The 20540-nt window shown below is 38.3% G+C and overlaps 1 protein-coding gene across 4 annotated transcripts in view; it reads left to right on the forward strand.

Moving 5' to 3' along the window:
* The first annotated feature begins 3187 nt into the window (after positions 1 to 3187).
* The window catches only part of pbx1b (pre-B-cell leukemia homeobox 1b), a 95672-nt gene continuing 78319 nt past the window's right edge, over positions 3188 to 20540 (forward strand). For all 4 annotated transcript variants that reach the window (XM_036571443.1, XM_036571445.1, XM_036571444.1 and 1 more), the window contains exons 1-2: positions 3188 to 3835; positions 5166 to 5239. In XM_036571443.1, the coding sequence (XP_036427336.1) occupies positions 3648 to 3835; positions 5166 to 5239 (262 nt within the window). In that variant the 5' untranslated portion in view covers positions 3188 to 3647. The remainder of the gene's footprint in view (positions 3836 to 5165; positions 5240 to 20540) is intronic.

Genomic DNA, 20540 nt, shown 5'->3' on the forward strand with positions numbered 1-20540 from the left:
TCCATCCTTCTAACTCAATGCTATTTAGAAGGATGCGTAGCTGTCAAGAAGGAAATAGACAAAAAGAAGAACAAAAAAGCTGCCCGTACCTCAAGATAACTGAATAAGTTGGGATTACATGGATAATTACCAAGACCGAACTTTTGGTGGTGTGGAAAAATACTCCAGATTTCTTTTAGAAAGTTGAAAGCAAGTCTCTCAAAAAACATGGAAACTCTTTATAAAGGCAAAGGGTGGAAACACTAAATCCTGAAACGTTAGATATTGTGTTTAGTTGTTGAGGCTTCTGTGTAATTTTCTGTTAAATATATGTTTTCTGCATTTTTTCCTGACACTGAAAAATGATTAAATTGTACTTAATGGCCATTTTAACTGGTTTCTGACTGTTGTGCAGTACTATATTCATTTAAATCAAGTAATTTCACTGCAGCACTTTTTAACACTGTGCTAAAGACCACAATTGCATCAAAGGCCAAGCTACTCAGCTCAACAAAATAGGCATATTTCAATCATGTAGGCTGACTTGAATGTGTGTGTGTACGCTTGTGTGTGTGTGTGTGTGTGTGTGTGTGCCTGCCCTCCCCTTCCCCCTCCTGTAGCCCCCTACGGCAGGAGCAGCGGAGTGGAGGAGTCTCTGGGCCTGAAGGGCACTTTTCAGCCTGGCCACACACACTCAGGCCCTGCTGCTTGGTTGCGCACCATGGGTCACCGGCTTACATTAGGACGACCCAGCCAAAGCCAGCCAAGCATGGCTCTCTGACATACCTGGAAAAAAAAAGAGAAAAAAAGCCAAGCCGCTGTATTGTGTGCCAGAATAAAACAACGATCTCACGCGCCATGTAGCAGAATTTATGGAAATGGGCTTGCGGAATTGTAGTGTCTGGAGATAGACTCTGAGCTTGAACATAAGGTTTGATGTCAGGAATTAAACAGAAGTTGGCCGAAATATAAGGGCGGCCTCCTCTTTTTCTGTTTTTCACTAATAAGACTGTGGCCTATTCTGTATATTGTTATAGTATAAATATTGTTTGAAATGCAATGCTGATAGCTGCTTACATATATTTATTCCTTTATTTACCTTCTTTTGTTTGCTTTTGTTTTTGTTGTGTGTTTTATTGCTGATGGCTAATTACATATATTCACTGTTTATATATCTTCCCCTTTTAGGAATTACTGGATTAGCTGTTAGTTGAAATTGACACATTAATAATATTGGCTGTTTTGTCTTTTCATCAGCCTGGGAGTTTTTTTTTTGTTAGGTAAAGCTCTTTAAAAGGGCCCCTCTCACACATTTGTTCTTGTATGTTATGTCTAAGAATACATAAAATACAAGAAATGCAAAGTCATATTGTAACGTTTGTGTTTATTTTTTAACATAAAAAACAATATTACATACTTGACAGTACAACAGTGTTTTTCAAACTCTCTTTCTCACAAAAAAACAGTTGGGCTGTTCTTGTATATTAGTTTCCATGTATGGATATGCACAGACTGGGGAGTGAGTGGTATGTTTTACAACTATAACAGTGTTTACAAACTACATCAAACTGTTTTATTAAAAAAAAAAAAGTTAGAAAAAATTGTTTTTCCATGATATGGACCCTTTAATTCACATTTTTACTTTTCAAGGCTATGCTTCTTTACTCATTTAGCATTAAGGTGCTTCCACTTGGGATGTATGCAAATGTTTTTTCACCTGTATCTGTCTTTTAAAAAGGAGTGTTTGTCTTGTTCATGTGCACAGGGCTTTGCAAAAAAGATTTAGCTGACTTTTGTAAGGTAATTCAATTCTTACTGTTTACTGATTCAGAGATTTGTAAAGGCAGCATCTTGACTCCAGCTGTGTATGTCCAAAGTTTCACTTTTTTAATTTTCCATTTAAAGTACCCTGGGTCCTTCTGTCCTTAATCCTGAAGTAAGCACATTCTTAAATGAATGTAAATGAACAAAGGATAAACTTGATTGTTTTGATAGGACTCTTGTGGAATAAATCTACTTCTTGGCACAGAGTTGGAAAATGAAATGGAGTCTTTGAGAGAAAATGGAGGGCTTCCCCTGGTCAGAGGGGAAACTGTAACAGACCTCACTTGTCAGACACCATTATTTATTTTGAGTTCAGCTTCGATCCATCAGCACTAGTTGCCACCACAGAAGTGTCGCTCTGCTTACAGCACCTATGAACATGGTCATTTATCCACAGAATTTGAGCCATTTTAACTCAGATTTCATATTAATGTCACTCAAACATCAGTCACTCAGACATTGCTGCCTCAGATTTAAGTCTGTATTCTTCAGACTTCTGTCACTGGGGATGTAGGTTTTGGCACTGGCTTCAAAAGGCCTACATTGGTTGTTACTCAAAGAAAACATTTTTAAAACAATGTAATAATGTGAAAAATTGATAAAACAATGTGAAATTCATGCTTCTAAAATAAGATATGGTGTAAAGCAATTCAGGATATATATGATTACATATGTTCTATTCTTCATCAGATCTTTCAACAAGATGGAAGTATGATTACATGTGGTAGCTGCATTAGTGGCAATTTTGTTGTCTTACTCTATGCCCTATGAAATTTTATAGGTGGTATTTTTTTGCATGTGGATGCATGCATTTCACAAACAAACATCAAAATTGTATTTTACTATTCCTCTTATTTGTAGACATTAAAGATAAAATCCGACTCCAAACTTGGGTAAATAAGATATCGATCTCCAAAGAACAAAACAGCTAATATGTAGGCACCTGATGGCAGAGTTAACTGTCCCATAAGAAAAAACCGAGCTTATATCTCGTTAAATCAGAATCAGATCTGACTTACTAGACTTACTTACTAGACTTAAAAAATTGTTTTGGCAGAAGCCATAGTAATAAGTAAATAAATAAAATATGGTGGACAGAATAGGAGAGAAAATAGTGTTGATGACAAAACCAAACAAAAAACTAAATAAAAAAAATTAAATTAAAAAGTTCATGCAGTGACAACTTACAAAGTCTTCTGAATTTTGTATAGCAGTCGTTGCTAATATTCCGTTAGCACCAATCACTTAAAGCGTGGGCGGGGTTTGCGCTTCGTAGCCCCTGTTGAAGCACCGGTATCACCTGTGAGGAGGGCCTAACTCAGCAACGGTCCAATCAGAAACTCCATGGGCGGGTCTTGCGCTTCGCAGTCGTTGCTAATGTGCCGTTAGCTGCTGCTAACAAAAGCTGGAGGATGGAGCGGGTGGGGAGAAGCTGCTGCTGCTGAAGGGACTCTAGACCCACAAGACACCGACTTACACTGCATTTCACCGGAGAACGACTCACCGAAAGAGTCAGGGGAGACAGAAATACACCTTCTGAGAGCTGAAGTGTTGCTGTGGTTAAACTCCCCCTTCGCCTGGCTAGAGGGGGTCAAGACAGTTTAAAAAATCAGCTCAGATTTTACATCGAGCTCCAGCTGGAAGAGAAGGAGAGAAAAGAGAAAATATTCGTGTTTTTATTCTTCCACTTCGGCCACGGTGAAGACAGAATAAACGAGTGAGACTGGTCGAGACCTAGGCGAACATTTTCTGTGCTTTTTTCAGGTTTTGGTTGTTGTCTTTGAGACGAAGCGGTGGTGCAGCACACATATACACACATTCAACTCGAATCGACCGGGAGGAGAATGGACGAGCAGCCGCGGTTGATGCACTCTCATGCGGGCGTGGGGATGGCAGGGCACCCCGGCCTGCCCCAGCACATGCAGGAGGGAACCGGGGGAACCGAGGGCGATGGAAGAAAACAGGACATTGGAGACATTTTACAACAAATTATGACCATTACGGACCAAAGTCTGGACGAAGCACAGGCCAGGTGAGGTTAAAGACTAACTTCAATGGAATCTGGTACCCCGTGTTTATATTCAGCCTAAATATATCTGTTGCATCTTCATTGCAAACTATTATGTACAATTAAACCATGAATGTGCTTGACCAATAAATTATGCATCATGCACCAAGTTAAACTGCTAGGAAGTAGCTAGGCGCTTTATTATATCCTTACTTCAACCAAGAAAAATATGGGTATAGCGGTGAACTATTATTCTTTTTTTACTCCCCTTTTAAATGTATGATTAACTTACTGAAGTGGTTTATGCAATGTAAACTATAGTTGTAAATGCTAAGCTGTTTTGAATAAATGAATGTTAGCTCTTGCTAGTGTATTTTATTTCCTCACTTTACACCAAAAATTACCTAAGTGATGTAGCTGTTACATAGGTGTGGACTGACATTTATGCATTTTACCTGAGTGTCACCTGAATGACTGATATGTAGAATTTCTAAATCATGTGAATTTAAGAATACTAACCAGATTTATATGTATGAAAGATAGCCTGTGGTAAGATCATTGTATTGCTATCAGGTGAAGTCTTGATTATCTGTGTGACAATTTATTGACAAGACATCCGACCACAAATTGACCTGTAACATAATTTCTCTTGTCCATGTTGTCAGGAAGGTTTACTGTGTGCAGCAATGGCAGGCGATAGACAACAGCGCTGTATATTCTGACATTTAATCCCCAACTCCACAGCGATAGAGACGAACAGTTCAGCCAAGACGTGATTTAACTGACAAGGCTGAAACTGAGCCACAAGCTCGCATCACCTCCTTTGCAGCCTAGTCTGGACTACAGTGTCCATAAGCGAAATATTGAGTTTTCCTGAGGAAACTATATCATTTAATCAAGCAAAATTGACGCCTTTTCACCACCGGATATAAGGATAAGGGTCTGTCCGTGGCTAGCTTGTTAGCTTACTATGGAAATGTTATTATTGTTATTATTATTTTTTTATTATTATTATTATTATTATTATTATTATTATCATTAATAGTATTAATAATGATCATAATCATAAAGACATCAGAAACAGCTGGTCTAAATTTGATTTAAGTTATTGGCTACTATGTTTTGATTAGCAAAGTAGACCATTTGCTCTTCCGTAATTAGCATAAGCAAGAATGACCACAAACAATGAACAAAAACAATTAAAAATATAAGGAGCAACTGGTCTATGTTTGTTGTTAGCTAGCTAACAACAAACATAGCTTACACACTGAGTAGCTAAAAAAAACCGGATAAGTGTTTTACTAACGTTTTTTAAAGGCAAGGAAAATTTCTAACCCCGCCCCTTTTCTTGTAGGAAGCACGCGCTGAACTGTCACAGGATGAAGCCCGCGCTTTTTAACGTTTTGTGTGAAATCAAGGAAAAAACAGGTCAGTTATGTTTTGTAATTTGTATAATTGATTTTTACTCAAATGATTTCACTTTTGCTTGTATTTAAAATCTGCAAGAGGTCACAATTAACATTTCTCGCAGCTTACAACACCAACGCTGAGGTAATTCACCATTATTACAGTATTAACATTATGAGGAAAAAAACAGGTCAAATATGTATCTGATACATTGTTTGATCAGGAATGTGTAGTGGGTTTTTTGATGGCTTTCCAGAAACTATAGCCTCAAATTATGCTTAATAACAGATATTTCATGTGTCTGTGATGAAGTGAGTACGGCTGTTAGTGAATGGCATATGAACAGATATAAGTCTACTTCAAAGTTGGTGCTAATGGATGTGAATTGGCAAAAATATGGAAAAAGTCTTGGTTCTACTGAGAGTTTTCAGACTTTCTTTTCATTCTTTCTTTATTTTGGTCTTTCTTAAGTCCAAGCATTCTAAACTCTTCCTCCTATAAAGTGGACCCTGAGGAAGATAGTGTATTACTTTCGGAAAATAGTTAAGTTGTGGTTCTATTAAGGGTTCTTTCCTTTTTTCTTTCTTTCTTTCTTTCGTTAAGTCTGCTCCAAGTTCAAGTCTGCTCCATCCTGTATTTACCACCTCGCCTACTTTTCAGTCTCTCAATGTCTGCTTATGCTTCAACATTCCTGACGTCTTTTGGTGTCATTCGCTTTTGTCAAACACTAGAGAGTGTTTACCTGGACAGGACGCTGTGGTCACTGGCTGCAGTGAAATTTCCCCACATGATATTAAGTGCTTGTTGAAATGAAGCACGGTGGGCTTGAATTACCAGGTGCAGTGTTTCCTCAGTGTGTATGCGCATGTGTTTAAACATTTTGGGGACTGTCACAGGGGGAGAAATTTCTGCGAGTTAATTTATGTTGTGACGTGTCATTTCCATATTACCAGACTAACTGAGTGGACAAGTAGCTGAAATATTAAAAAAAAGGTGTGATCTTGTAGGAGTCTTCTTCTTCTTTTTTCTTATTCTTGTTTCTTCCCGTATTCCCAGATAAGCTTCACAGTTGTTTTGACTCGCTAGCAATATATTTCTCCTTCTGTTTTAACCTCTTGGAGCATTGAGGAAAGGAAACTGCACTGAATTTCACGACTGTGAGATATTGAGATGCTATCTCCCAACAGTTTGATGTGAAAACGGTTCTGGTGTGTTTCACAGTCATTAGTGCATGAAATAAAACGGAATAGATGAAGGATAAAGGAGATATCTTTTTTTTCTTTTTTTTCTCAAAATCTCCAGAGTCTCTCTGACTGCTCTCTTTCCAGCTGTGAAGCTGTGGGTGGCTCTCGCTCCTCCATTTGTTCTTTCTCTCTCCTCCGCTGCCACGCCACCCTGGCAGGATGTTTTTATTGAATTCGGACCCCCTCTGCAGCCCCCTGTCCACATGGTGCTGAAACGGCCGCAGTGTGCAGGGGGGCTTTTGTTGCCTGTTGACTTTCTCACTCCTCTCTTTTCGTCTGGCGTAAGGGTGCCGGGGGTAGGAGGACGCAGTTATGCGTGGAGCTTTTACTCTCTGACGTTTCTTCAGGTTCATTCAAAGTTCAAGCTCACGCAGAGCACACAGTGACATGGACCTGTTCCAGACCGCTCTACTTTAAGCTTACCTTTCTTTCTCCGCGATCTCAACAAGGCCAATGGCTACGCTGAAAACACAACATATTGAATTTATTTGATTCAGTTGTGTGCATCATTTCTACATGAAGAAATATTACATCAAAAGAAATGTATCTTTCAGCTTGTTTACATTTGGAATAATCGTGTTGATGAATGTATTTTCGTGTGGAAATGATGTGAAGTCAGTGCATTAGTTCTTTCAGAGTAGGGTGGAGTATCGTACATGGAGTCGTTTTAGAGAAGAATTCTTGTTGCTTCTTTGGTTCCATCTCATTGGCATATTTGCTGTGCCTGACTAGTTACACAGCAAACACTTTAAGCTCAATGATTTCCCTAGCTAGTGAGCTAATTTTGTTTTTTGTTGTTTAGCTAAAAAGTAATTCAAAACTATGTGTAATAAAACCAATTTCTAACATACAGTTTTATGTTAAAAGCTACTTTTGTCATTTTGTACCAGATTACTTAGCACATTCTTATTCCGTCTCATAAGCATGGCACACTTGACTAGTGACATTGCAGCCACGCTAAGCCCTGTGATTTAGCTGGGTATCTAAAAACATAGTTTTGTTCTTAGTTAAATAAATATAATATCTGATTAATAAAATATGAAAGTTTTAATTTAATTACATGATTTGTCTTTCTCTGCTTTTTTATTTATTTATTTATTTTATTTAATTTTTTTTTTGCATGAAGTATTGGTCTCAATCATTTAGGAATTATCACTGGTATCAGAGTGAGTCAGTTTCGAATGACACCCGACCTGACCCGACCCATAGGTAAACACTAGACCCCCTGTTACCCCCATATACACATGAAGACAATGCAGGTACACACTCTGAGTGATGGTGTGGGGTTTTAAGAAGGTTTAGATTTTAAGGTGTGTTTGTTTTGCTCTCTCCGTGGAGAGTGAAGTGTGTTTAGTTTGGCTGCTTCATGTATAACTGGATGAAAAATCCTTCAGGGAAATCCCGCTGCCCCTGCTCCTCTATGAAGCTTAGGCTGGCTAAAATATTTGATTAATACCTTGTCTAGTTTTGACTTTGTCAGGGAGACTGTTGAGGAGGGGGGAAAAAAAAAAGTATCTGTGTTTTGTCTGCATGGTTTTCCTCCAGCTTGTTTGAGTGTCCAGCTGTTTTAGATTTGTTTATTAATAATTGTAGATTTGGAATACTTGTCTTTGAGATATATGAGGAGCAAGAACTACCGAGCAGGAATTTTAGAAGTGTGCCACAAACTTAACCAAATTGTCAGTTTTTTGGTCTTATTTTGCACTGATCACTTTCAAACTACTGAAAAAATTGGATGTTTAAAGGTTTTTTGCTTGATTTTTGATCTTCAGTAAAAATAAGTACTGAAGTGAGTCTTGTGAAGGCTGTGTATTCCGGTCACTGCACTACAGCCAGCGTAAGGACAGAATACATTAAAGCAGATTATCACAGGATTATGTTAAAGCTTATTTTCTGCTTTTTGGTATCAAGACAAGAATGACACAAGTCAGATGGTAGTATTGTTGACAATATATGTAATGTTATCAGTGTTACCACAATGTATCGAACTGTATATACATTGTCTTACAATGACAATTTTTATTTTTTAGCGAAGTAAAGCCTTCAGCATGTGGTATTTTATCTACATGCAAATATAAAAAGGATGAACACAACTATTAGTTCAATTTTCAGAGGTTTAACACACAAGAATGTAGAATCAGTTATAATGAAAGCATCTCCATAAAATAGAAAAGTAGAAAGTGGAAAAAAAAGGCAGCACAGCAGCATGTTTTATAACATGCCTGTCCCTGTCTGCCTTTCATTCTTATACTAGTGTAGAAGGACGCTTACCTTGCGATGATCAAAAGTGGTACGTTCTTTGTTAAGCTGTCTCTCCTTTTTTCTGTGTACATAAGTATATGTAAATGATGAGGAAGGTTGACTGGTAGCTGTGTTCACGTCAGTGTCGCTTAGCATGCTGCTGTGTTAGCACTTAGAGCAAGTACATAGACTATAATACAAATGGCAGTCTGTAGTGTTCTGTGTTTATTTTTTTTCTATTTGAGTTTGTCTATTTAACTGGGCTGCTGTAATAAACCATCATATTACAAGTCAAAACAAAATTCTGTCAACTATTTGCTTGAAATTGCTTTGTGTATGTATAAGCTACAGGTGTTAAAACTTTAGCTACTGATATAAAACAAAATATTTGCATTCTTTACAGTAAAGCTATGAATGCTGTTCTATCTAGGTGTTTACACATTTTCATTATAAACTTAAAACGGCCTAGTTTGCAGTAGTCCAAAAGATTATATAGCATTAACATCATAATTAAGCTATTGGAACTATCAGGACTGAAGGTACTTGTATATATTTCTGTATTTGTGAAATTGTTTTTACATGTTTGCAGCCAAGAAATCTTTTAGGCTTTACTGGCTGTGCAGTAAATGTTTTCACATGGTATTCTGTTAGGAATACATACGTTACATATATACAAAGGCTCAATCTATATAAATGTGTGTGTGTGTGTGTGTGTGTGTGTGTGTGTGTGTGTGTGTATATGTGTTTGTGTATGTATGTATATGTATATGAAATTGAGCCTTTGTAATTTGGTCCAGTTGGTTTTTCCAGCCAGTGTTGGGGCCGTTTGAGGGGTGTGTGTGTGTGTGTGTGTGTGTGTGTGTGTGTGTTTTCACAACTAGCATCCCAGGGTGACGGTCAACACCTGCAGGGGAGTACGTGGTGGTGGGGCATGACCTGACCTTGTGACCTGTACTTTGTTTTTCTTCTTCTTCATTTGTTCTTTCTTTTTTTTAACCATAAGTATGTAAGCAGTGATATGGATAGAAGGAAGAAGGAACACTTTTTTTTTTTAGTCTGGTGGTGCATTTATTTTTTTCCCCCCTCACTTGGACACTCCTGCTTTTTTTTCTTCTTTTTTTTTCTTCTTTTTTGTCTCTTTCTTCACTGCTAGCTTTCATTCCTTGCATATTTTCACTCTCATCCCAATGAAGAGTGTTATTTAAAAAAAGTGTTTGCTCTCTCACTCGTGCTCTCTCTTTTTCTGTGTGTGTGTTTGTGTATGTGTGTGTGTGTGTGTGTGTTGGATACTATTCGTTACAGTTTAATGCAAAATTACAAATGATTAATCATTTGTAATTGTCCTCAAATATTTCAAGTAGTGGAAAGAAGTATGATAATGCAGTCTTTTTTTCTTTGTACCAATGCAGTGTATATTGCAAATGTTACTTTTATTTTCTGGTACGAACAAAGTTCTCCACAAGCATAATGTGCTTGGTCATATCCATTAACTTGCAAGTCTGTTAGAGAAGTACAGAAGTGTAGTCCTTATTATATTAGCCTTGTTTGAACCTTGTATTGAATGCCATCTTCTTGTGGCGCACTGTGGGAACAGTGTTATGAAGGGGAAGAGAAAGGTCAGCTGGTAAAAACTCTGCGGTGAAAACAATGGCCGTGTCTTGTCAGAGTGTTTCTAATCCCTGGAGCGTGCAGCTCCAAGTGGAGCTAGTGAGGAGCTGGCCCAGCAAGACTTTCCAAAAATACACTGACAATTCCACCCCTGTGCACGCATTCACACACACACATGCTTGCTTTCATACAATCTTAGGGTGAGGGGTCATACGTATTTCCCATATGTGCTGTATATATGTAAGTAGCTATATGTAATAGTATATTCCATTTGTATTAAGTGTCTATGTGCAATGTTGATATGTTGCTTATATTATGTACATGTAAGTGCCTATATGTAATAATAATTATTATTATCATCTTAAACTTAATTCTAAGTTGAACCGCATTGATGTTGCCCTACTTATCCATAAAAACTGAAACGTGAAGCTTTTGTAAAAAGCCCTTTACAAAGTCAACACTATTTCGTTTGTCCTGTAGGTTAGCTCAGTTTTTCCTCCTTTTTCTACAAAATTAGGACATTTATGTACAAACGCACGCACGCGCACACACACACACACACAGACTCACAAACTCTCACAACTGGCACAACTTTCATTACCCTGCACAAGACAAGGAAATGACATAACCCAAGCTGGTACTTGAAAGGAGAAAGTGCAAATGTGTTTTTTTTTTTTTCCTGGTGTGTGTGCGCCGCTGGTTTCGTCTCAGCTTTTGACACTTGGAAGCTAGTCTCAAAGAGATGAACGCTTGGATCTCCAGGCACTTAGGAATGGTGTCATGGCATCCAATTGCCTAATGTCACCAGCTGTTCTCTGACACTACCTTGAACCTATGAAGCTGTGAAAGGAAAAAAAAACAACAAAACTGTATAACTGCTATAGTTTTTTCAGCGTCTGCTTCCGAAGTACTGTAGAGGGTAAATGCAATACAAATACACTCTTCAGGGGTGTTTAGTAATGCCAATGGTTATATAAAGAACCAAAGAACAAGGTTCTTTTTTGCATGCCATTGTAATTATGCTGCAGTTGCCTCCACAATATTATGATCAGTTAATGTTATTGTGTAGATATTATTATTATTATTATTATTATTATTATTAGTAGTAGTAGTAGTAGTAGTAGTAGCAGCAGCAGCAGCAGTGTGTATAAAGAACCTGTTGTGTATAGAGTTCTTTAAAGAGTCTTTCAAAAATGGCACCAAAAAGGGTTCTGTTATTAGAAATCATGGAACATTGGAACCGTGTGGAACTCTTTTAGAGTGCAGTTTTCTTTAAAAACATGGTTTTCACTTCAGAGGTTTTTTAAATTCTTTTTTTTCTTTCCTAAATGAAGCCATTACAGAATCTGTTAACATACTTACTAGCCTGTTCCTTTTTGCATTTGCATGTTTTTTTCCATTTAACCTCCATAGGCAGACATTTGAAGATGAATTGCGTACTAAATCAGTTCTTTGTTTCCTCCCAAACATGGTTTCTTGTGGATTTTTTTTTTTTTTAATAATAAACAAAGTCTTGTTTTTGGATCCCAACAGTGGAAAGTATACCAACGTCAAAATCGAGATATTGAAAATGAAAAGGAGCTGATTTGATCACCGCCAACATCTTACAATCTTAATTAATCTAAATATTATAAACCCATGTCCAACTCCACCAGTCCTCTGGTGTTTTGCTTATCTCGCACTAAAGCAGACACATTGACTTGATTTTTTTTTTTCTTTCCTCGTTTAACAAAGGACCACTTTTCTTGCAGCGTGTGTTTGACTAGCGTACGGTTTCACGCCTAGGGGGGACGACCAATTTATAAAAGTTGAGTTGTGGGGTGATGTAATGTTATTTTTTGAAGGGTGAGAATGGGGTGAGGAGAGGGCAGGCGAGGAATATTTGACAAGAGTGAAACGAGCCAGAGATATGATTACTGTGTGTGTGTGTGTGTGTGTGTGTGTGTGTGTGTGTGTGTGTGTGTGTGGTTGTGGTAGTCCACTGGGATCCCTGTCCTGCTCCCTTTCGCTAAACACAGCAGCAGTCACAGTATACAGTTACTGCTCTATAGCTCATTACGGCTGGAGTAAATCATTTTAGCCAGCCCCTCTCAGTCAGCACCGGCACAAAGCCGCTTCGTTTCACCTTCAGGACGAACTGATGGTAACAAGGACAAGCAGGAATGCTCGAAGAAATGAAATACGCTGCATGATTTCATCACAGTGGGCTTGGAACTGTGGCCGTCAGCCTGAGCTTGACGCTGAAAGTAAAGTTCGATCCTTTTGGATGGGCCTCCAGAATCCACAGGATTATTTGAAAACTATAACTACGAATCAGCTGTTATGCTAGTGATTAGGTGTTAATATACATTTACATGTCCTGCACTTCAGCAGATGCCCTTAACTGGAGCAGCGTACAAAAGTGCTATCTTTTTGAGCTAGTGCAGATACTCTTACCATGAAAATAATATGCAAGTTATTTAGTTATTGATAATAAGGACAAGGTGCAATACATGCTTGATGTGAAGTTGAAAGTAAAGTATTTTAATAAAGTAGCTTTTCTTCTCCAAATCCAAAAGATTTTGGAAATTACCAAATTTCACTTTATGTTAAGTTTTCCTTAAGTTCCACTGATTTCATGGCATGTAAGTAACTCCTTAAACTGTACACTTATTATTTAGTTATTAACTTAGTAACTTCTATTATTTGGAAAATGCTGTGAAACTAATATGAAAGACATATGTAGTTGTTGGTAACAGAGACAAGCAGTAATGCACAGTGAAATGCGTCATGCCTCAAAATTTGTGTGAGCTTGATGCCGTGAAGTACGGTCCTACCCGTAAGGAACTGTCAATAGGATTATTTGACTGATAAATGTGGACCAAGATGTTAAATTGTGAAGAAGTGTTAGTACACATTTAGTAAATCTAACTTCAACTGTATTTTATTTTTCAGTGATTCCACAACATGTGATTGTCCCTTAAACTTCAAGTTTTTTATTCAGTAACTACTATACTACTACTATAAACTGTATATTTTTTTTCTGTGCCTTTTGAAAACATCACCGGCTCTTTATATTGTGTTAGCAGTTGTTTGCACCAACAAAATTTATTCGAAATATCTTGGAACAGAATTGCATTACATAAACACACATTATACCTTTTTTAATTCTCCTATAGACTTTGCATTTTATAGCTACATTATTTTGTTAAACAGTGACTGTATGTCAGTTATGAGAAGGAGGAACTGAAGTTTGGGTCCACATACATTTAGATGTGGGCAAAATGACTATTGTAAAAACATCTTTGAAGAGATATATTTTTGGGAAAAGTAACCTTTATGGGTTTTTTTTCAAATTCACCCATGCAATGGAGTAAAAGAGTAGGCCCAGTACTGTTGCGTTCTGACCTGCCCTCTTACGTAAACTCCCTGCTGTCAGTTCAGGTGTTTGATTTCTGTGGGTTCGGAGCCACAGCGCTGTAAACTGGTGGCCCGAAACCGTTTATTTTACATTCTGTCAATACTGAGCGTGTTTGTGTCTGGTCAGAAACGCCGTCATTGCCTGGCTTTGACACACACACAGCTGGGCCAGGGCCAGTGCTAATGCTAGTGTGGGCCACTTTTGTCTGTCTTCTCTTCATTCTCCACCATGCTGATGCAGCAAGGCCTCCGAGGAAAGAAAGAAAAAGAGAGAGAGCTGGGCATCACAGCTGTTTCCTCAGTTGTACTGGCTAATTATCCTCCAAGCGGAAACACTAAAGCCTAATTCTGCATATAATAGACCAACACACACACACACACACACACACACACACACACATATATATATATATATATATATATATATATATATATATATATATATATATATATATATATATATATATATATATAACACACAACACATACCACATACACACACACACACACACACACACACACATATATATATATATATATATATATATATATATATATATATATATGTATATATATATATATATATATATGTGTATATATATATATATATATATATATATATGTGTATGTATATATATGTATATGTATATGTACATGTATGCGCCATTGTAACAATACATGCCATTGTCACAAGTGTGCATTTTAAAAAATGGCTTGGGCAAGTATTTTTTTTTTCTTTGTTTATAAAAAATGGGATTAGCAATCACAGACATAGATGTCAGGAGAGACGGAGAGCATTTAGCGTATTGTTATCTCCGAGCGTACACCAGAGCACAATCACATTACCTTATGAATTATGCAAATTGTCAGTGGCCTAATTGAGACATGTTAATCATATTAAGAAGCTTAATTGCTGAAATTTAACTGTGATGCTATTTGGTAATTAACTATGACATCAAGTTTTCAGTGCGATAGATCGAGCTGTACAGGCTGCACATGGATGAAGCTGTTGGAGTGTGTGTTGCTGTACGAGAGGGGCCATGACACGCAGTGTTTGGCAGGAAGGAACGTTGATAGACATATTTCCTTTCCACTGCTAAGAATCATATACACATTTGCATCCTGTCGTGGTGTGAGGTGTTTTTCTTTTTTTTTCTTTTTTTTTCTGAAAGTTGACATCAGTCAAAAAATTCTTCATTTGAGTTTCTGTTAGTTGAGCAGTTGCATTTGTTTATTTTCTTGTATGTACTTACTGGTTTGCTTACTTTTTTCAGGTAAATTATACTTACAAATGTAGATATTTGTGCAAAAGAATGTTTGGTCCATGTATGTATTGACTTTCTGTATGAGTTACAAATGTAATTTATTTTTCTGCACGTATTGCATATCTGCATCAGTTGCGAACCCACTAGGTGTGGCATGTGCAGTGAGGGGGGAAAAAAGAAAATGTAGAGAAATTTGTAAAGATGATTTTAAGAAATGCTCTGCTTTAATCACTGTACAACTGTAATTGTAAGTGTGTAAGATGTTATGGTACTACATTATTGCCAGCCATATTTAAAATGTGTAATATAAACATTCTCAATAACGTAGTGGAATAAAAGCTTCCATTTAAGCTGCAAACTAGTTTTGGTTGTATAGTCTAGCTTTGTCCTGTATGTTATTAAATTATTAGCTTTTTCTCTGGTGATTAGTCATTTTGAGTTAGAAATTACATCTTAGGGATGCACTGGTATGGGACTTGTGGGACAACGCAATGTCTTTTATTTTTCATATACCTACAGTCATTTGTGAAAGTTTGAACACCAAACCTAAATATGCCATATTTGTACAAATTCTAATGCTAATAATTTCTGTGTACTTGCTTAATTAAACATAGATTGAGACAAAAAAAATTGTATATATAAATTAGGACCATCTTTCTGTAAAATCACAGTGGGGTTAGGGCTGGGCGATAAAACGATAACGATAAGTATCGCGATATAACTTTTCCTCGATAGAGCGATAAGACAGTTTCGATAAATGTTCGATATAATACACCACTCTCACACCTCCACGTTTTAGCGAAAGCCCTGGTGGCGTTTTCTACTGCAAGGAAAGCGACACTACTCTGCTGTCGCCAGGAGAGGGCGCACTTCCGATTTTTTCGACTTGATTAGAGAGGGAGGGGGCCACGAGTAAAAAAAAAGGGTCGCCAAATATACTTTAGCAACGGCTGAAACGCGGAGTTATACAGTTCCTGTTTGAGTGGATTTTATCGGCAATCTGTTCTCCTGTGACCGAGTGTGAGTGACGAGGTCAGTGGTGTACCTGTACTGTCCTACGGTGAACTCACCTCTTTCCATTCATCCTAACAACATTAGCGGTGTTAAATCACGTCTACAGCGCCGTGTTACAGCGCCAAACCGTCATATTTTAGTATTCTCGAGCAACGAAAGTGAAAGAAAGAAGTGGGTTCATGTTCGAAAGTAAACTGAGGAAGCTGTGAAGCATTGGAGAGCGGGAGAGCGCTATCTCTCCAGGCTAGCTGTTTTTAGCTGCTGGCTAACTTGAAGCAGCGCTCCGGCAAAACACGGTGACTTGATGATACGGTAGATCAAAGAAGACACAAAATCACCGCTTTCAGTTTAAACATACCTAAAAGGAGGACTCTGTGTCTGGTGTGAGAGATTCACACTGCAGATAATGCTTTTACACAGCAAACGTCAGATATACTGCCGTTCATCCCTTAAACTACTGCGATAGCAGAGAGAAACCCAGTCGTCGCTAGCTGGTGTCTGAATACTGTGATATGCTCTGACATGGAAGTGGTAGGAGTGACAGCAGTGACCTACCGAACCGAGTTGACGTTGTTGAGAAACTAAAGAGTTTAGCACTGTTGTTGGCCACTTGTTTAGCATTTGTAACGGGGTAGCCAAGTGCTCGTCACCAGACAGCTAAAAATAATCTGTTTTCTTTCTTAAATCATTACAAAAATTGCAGCTGTGCTTTTCAAGCTGATAAAAACAGCTCAGAAACTTTCTCCCACTCTTCCATGACAGATTAGTGAAATGTTCCACTTTTTGCCGAGTGTTTGTCATGATCGGACCATAAGTGTTAGTTTAAAACCACAATTAACCCCCCAGGAACAAAATCAGCCTTCAAACGTGAAAGAAATCATGATTTGACATTTATCGCGATATGTATCGATATAGAACGATATGAATTTTGTTTATCGTGATAACGTTTTTGGCCATATCGCCCAGCTCTAAGTGGGGTGCAGTAAAAATAATGAAATGTTGAGTACAATAAAAGTGTAATCAAATAGTTCAAAGCACTGGTCAAATCTAAACATCTGTGCGATGATGATCATTTTAAACAATTATCCGCCGATACTGATATGATTCTGGTATCATCTGTGCTGTTTGTTTGACCTGCTGTGGACTGTATATTATAAACCCATTCTGCATGCCCTCTGCTCCTTTTTCACATAGATTATAATAAAAGCCATTCTTGTACAGTGACCTGCCACACATATAAAGCTGTGTGTGATTGGCTGTGGACCAGTGGCAGGTTGGGTTTCTTATCAGCTTTGCCGCTGCTGCTGCTGCCTCCATATTAGCAAGACACAATGTTCAGCACATCAGACATAGACACACTGGAGATGTTATCATTCTGCTTGCTTTTGCTTTCTGCTCCTTTTTCATAAACCTCCACCAGCAGCTCTTTTCTTTTTTTTTTTCCCCTGTAAGAAGCACGCTTTTTAACCCCCGCATCCTTAATGCGCTACGACTTTAATCAAATCTGCAAATTTGTAACGTGCGTTTAAAAAAAACAAACGTTTGCTGTTTGCTCTCTTGCAAATGTGAGAATACAGTTGCCATACCAACCCCCTTAGGAGTTCATTTTCTTTAATGCAAGGTTTTGGAATCTCATTTCCTCTCTTATCCCCCACTGCTATGAGCACACTCCACCAACAGGCATGCAGAAGCCCTCACACAGAGAGTGATAAAGAGAGATTGAAGAAGAGAGGGAAGAAAAGAGACTTAGAGAGAGAGACTGGAAGAAAAGAGAGGGAGAAAGAGGAGAGACAGATCTTGAGAGAGAAAGTGTGAGTAATGAAGAGAATGGGAAAGAAACAGAAAATGAGAGAATGGAAAAGAGAAAACAAGAGTGAAAGAGAATGGGAAAGAAAAGAGGGAGAGACGAAGGGAAGAGGAAAAGATTGAGGGAGAGAGAATGGAAAATAGGGAAAGAGAGAGAGAGAGAATGGGAAAGAAAGAAAGACAAGAGAAAAAGTGAAAAACAAGATTGAGGAAGAAGGGGCCGGGAAAGCGAGACAGACAGAATAAAAGAAAGAGGGAAAGAGAGACGATAAGAGAATATGAAGAGCAAAAGAAAGATAGACAATAGGAGAGAGAAAAAGAAAAAGAGGGTGAAAAAGAAAATAAGGCAGAGAGAAAGAAGAGAGACAGATCTTGAGAGAGAAAGTGTGAGTAATGGAGAGAATGGGAAAGACACGGAAAATGAGAGAATGGGAAAGAAAAGAGGGAGAGATAATGGGAAGAGGAAAAGAAAGAGGGAGGGAGAATGGGAAAGAAAAGAGGGAGAGATAATGGGAAGAGGAAAAGAAAGGGAGGGAGAATGGGAAAGAAAGAAAGACGAGAGAAAAAGTGAAAAGATTGAGGAAGAGAGATCAGGAAAGCGAGACAGGCAGAGGGAGAGAGAGAGACGATGAGAGAGAATATAAAAAGCAACAGAAAGATAGACAATAGGAGAGAGAAAAAGAAAAGGAGGGTGAAAAAGAGAAAATAAGGCAGAGAGAAAGAAAGAGACATGACATAGAGAGAATAGGAAAGAGAAAAAGAAAGAGAGGGAGACATAGGGAAAGAGAGGAAGAAAGAGCCAGAGACTCACACGGTGGGGGGTGGAGAGAGAGGGGTAGTGGAAATGACACAAATTAATATACACAACTTAAACCAGACCAAGATTAATGGCTGCCTTTCGCTGCAGCTTAGTCGCACTGTCAGTTGCCGGGTGCTCGTTGGACAAAATCAACACTAATCAACATTTATTCCACTTTTGCCCTGGGCTTTTAGGAGTCTGGCAGGACCCCCCCTACTTCTCCCTCCACCTCCTTTCTTTCCTCTCCTCCCTCTATCCCTCCCTCCCTCCGCCTCGCTACGCTTTTCACCTCTCATTCACCTCCTCCATACATCACTGTACTCCCTCTCTCCCCTCATTCCTAACCGTGCGCCCCTCTCCCTTCAGGCCACATTACAGCTATGATAGATTTTCTCTTTTCATTTGCATCTGATATTTAACACTATAAAATGCTCCCTCTGACACGTCTCTCTCTCTCTCCCTCTCTCTCTCTCTCCCTCTCTCTCTCTCCCTCTCTCTCTCTCTCTCTCTCTCTCACTCTCACGCTCTCTCTCTCTCTCTCTTTCTCTCTCCCTCTCTCTCTCTCTTTCTCTCTCTCACCTTTCTCTTCATCCATCTCTCTCTTCACATGTGCTAGTAAGCTTTCTCCAACCTGGAATGCATCAGGATCACGTCTATATTACATTCCCATGTTATGTTAATGTTATAGGCAGTATGCTGTGGTAAGCAGTGTGTATAAATGTTGGCCTTCTAAGCTAAGATTATTTGTTCTTGCTGTAGCTGTATGAGTGGGAGTGTAGCCGTGAAACTATAACAAATGGGCTGTACCATGAAACGCACATGGCAGAAGGCAGTATGCTGCTGCTACTACTACTGCTATAAAAATATTGCTATTTTTTTCATTTGTTATAGTGGCACTATTTAGTAACAAGCACCCACACACAATTTATCCAAAGCTGTTGTTCTTTTCCCTGAGGTTCCCTGAGGTCCACTTGGAAAGTTTGTGTGGTTTTATGTGCTGAAAACAATAGTAATTTATTTTTAGATAAACATCTTTGAGCCACGATCCTTTAAAATGAAGCAGGTTGTTTCTGTTACTGTGCCTTTATGACTGATAAGCAAATGAGCTCTTTTCCAATTGACTGCCCTGTTTGTTGTAGGACCTCTTTTAAACAGTTTTGAAACTTTAACAGTGTTTAGTCACAAAAATGAGTGTTCAAAGAACCATGCATTGAAAGGTTCTTCGGGGAACACAGAATAGTTCTTCTACTGCATTCCTCCAAAGAACACTTTTTCGTTTTTAAGAGTGTACCTAAAACGTAGAAAATAAAATCAAAGCCACTTTGCACCAGATTTAACAATAACCTCTCATTATTGTCATAAACACGCGTACACAGTTTTCTCCAAAGCCGTCGTTCTTTTAAAGCTGATTGAAACTGGGAAAACGCTCACTGCAGGACCAGATGTTTGGAGTATATCAAATCCAGATGTGATGTCTGCCCTCCTAAATGTGTGTCACCAGGCAGCTTCGGATAATGTTTGCATTTTATAAGGTGCACTGACAGTGTGAAATCTGAACCATGCGGATTATTTTATCTTTGTTATATGGTGCAGTATCATGCGGGATAAATTGCTAAACCATCACTGAGGTTCTTCTTTCTTTCTATTTCTTTCCTTGTTATTTTCACCTTTTTCTCTTGCTTGTTCACTTCCCTTATTTCTCTGTCACTTTTCTATTTCTCTTTCAGTTTATCATTCTTTTTTCCTCTCTTTCAGCATAACTCTTCCTCCCTCACTCTGCTTTTTTCTTTGTTTCTTTGTTTCTTTCTTGCTTGCTTTTTTTTCACAAGCAGTCTTTCATTCTTCACATCCCTTACTTCTCTCTTTGTCTGTATATCTGTCTGTCTGTCTGCCTTTCTTTTTCACTTACAGCCTCTTTCACCCCTCTCGCATTCCTACCCTTGTTC

This window comes from Colossoma macropomum, unplaced genomic scaffold (assembly GCF_904425465.1).
Source record: "Colossoma macropomum unplaced genomic scaffold, Colossoma_macropomum, whole genome shotgun sequence".
Lineage (NCBI taxonomy): Eukaryota > Metazoa > Chordata > Actinopteri > Characiformes > Serrasalmidae > Colossoma > Colossoma macropomum.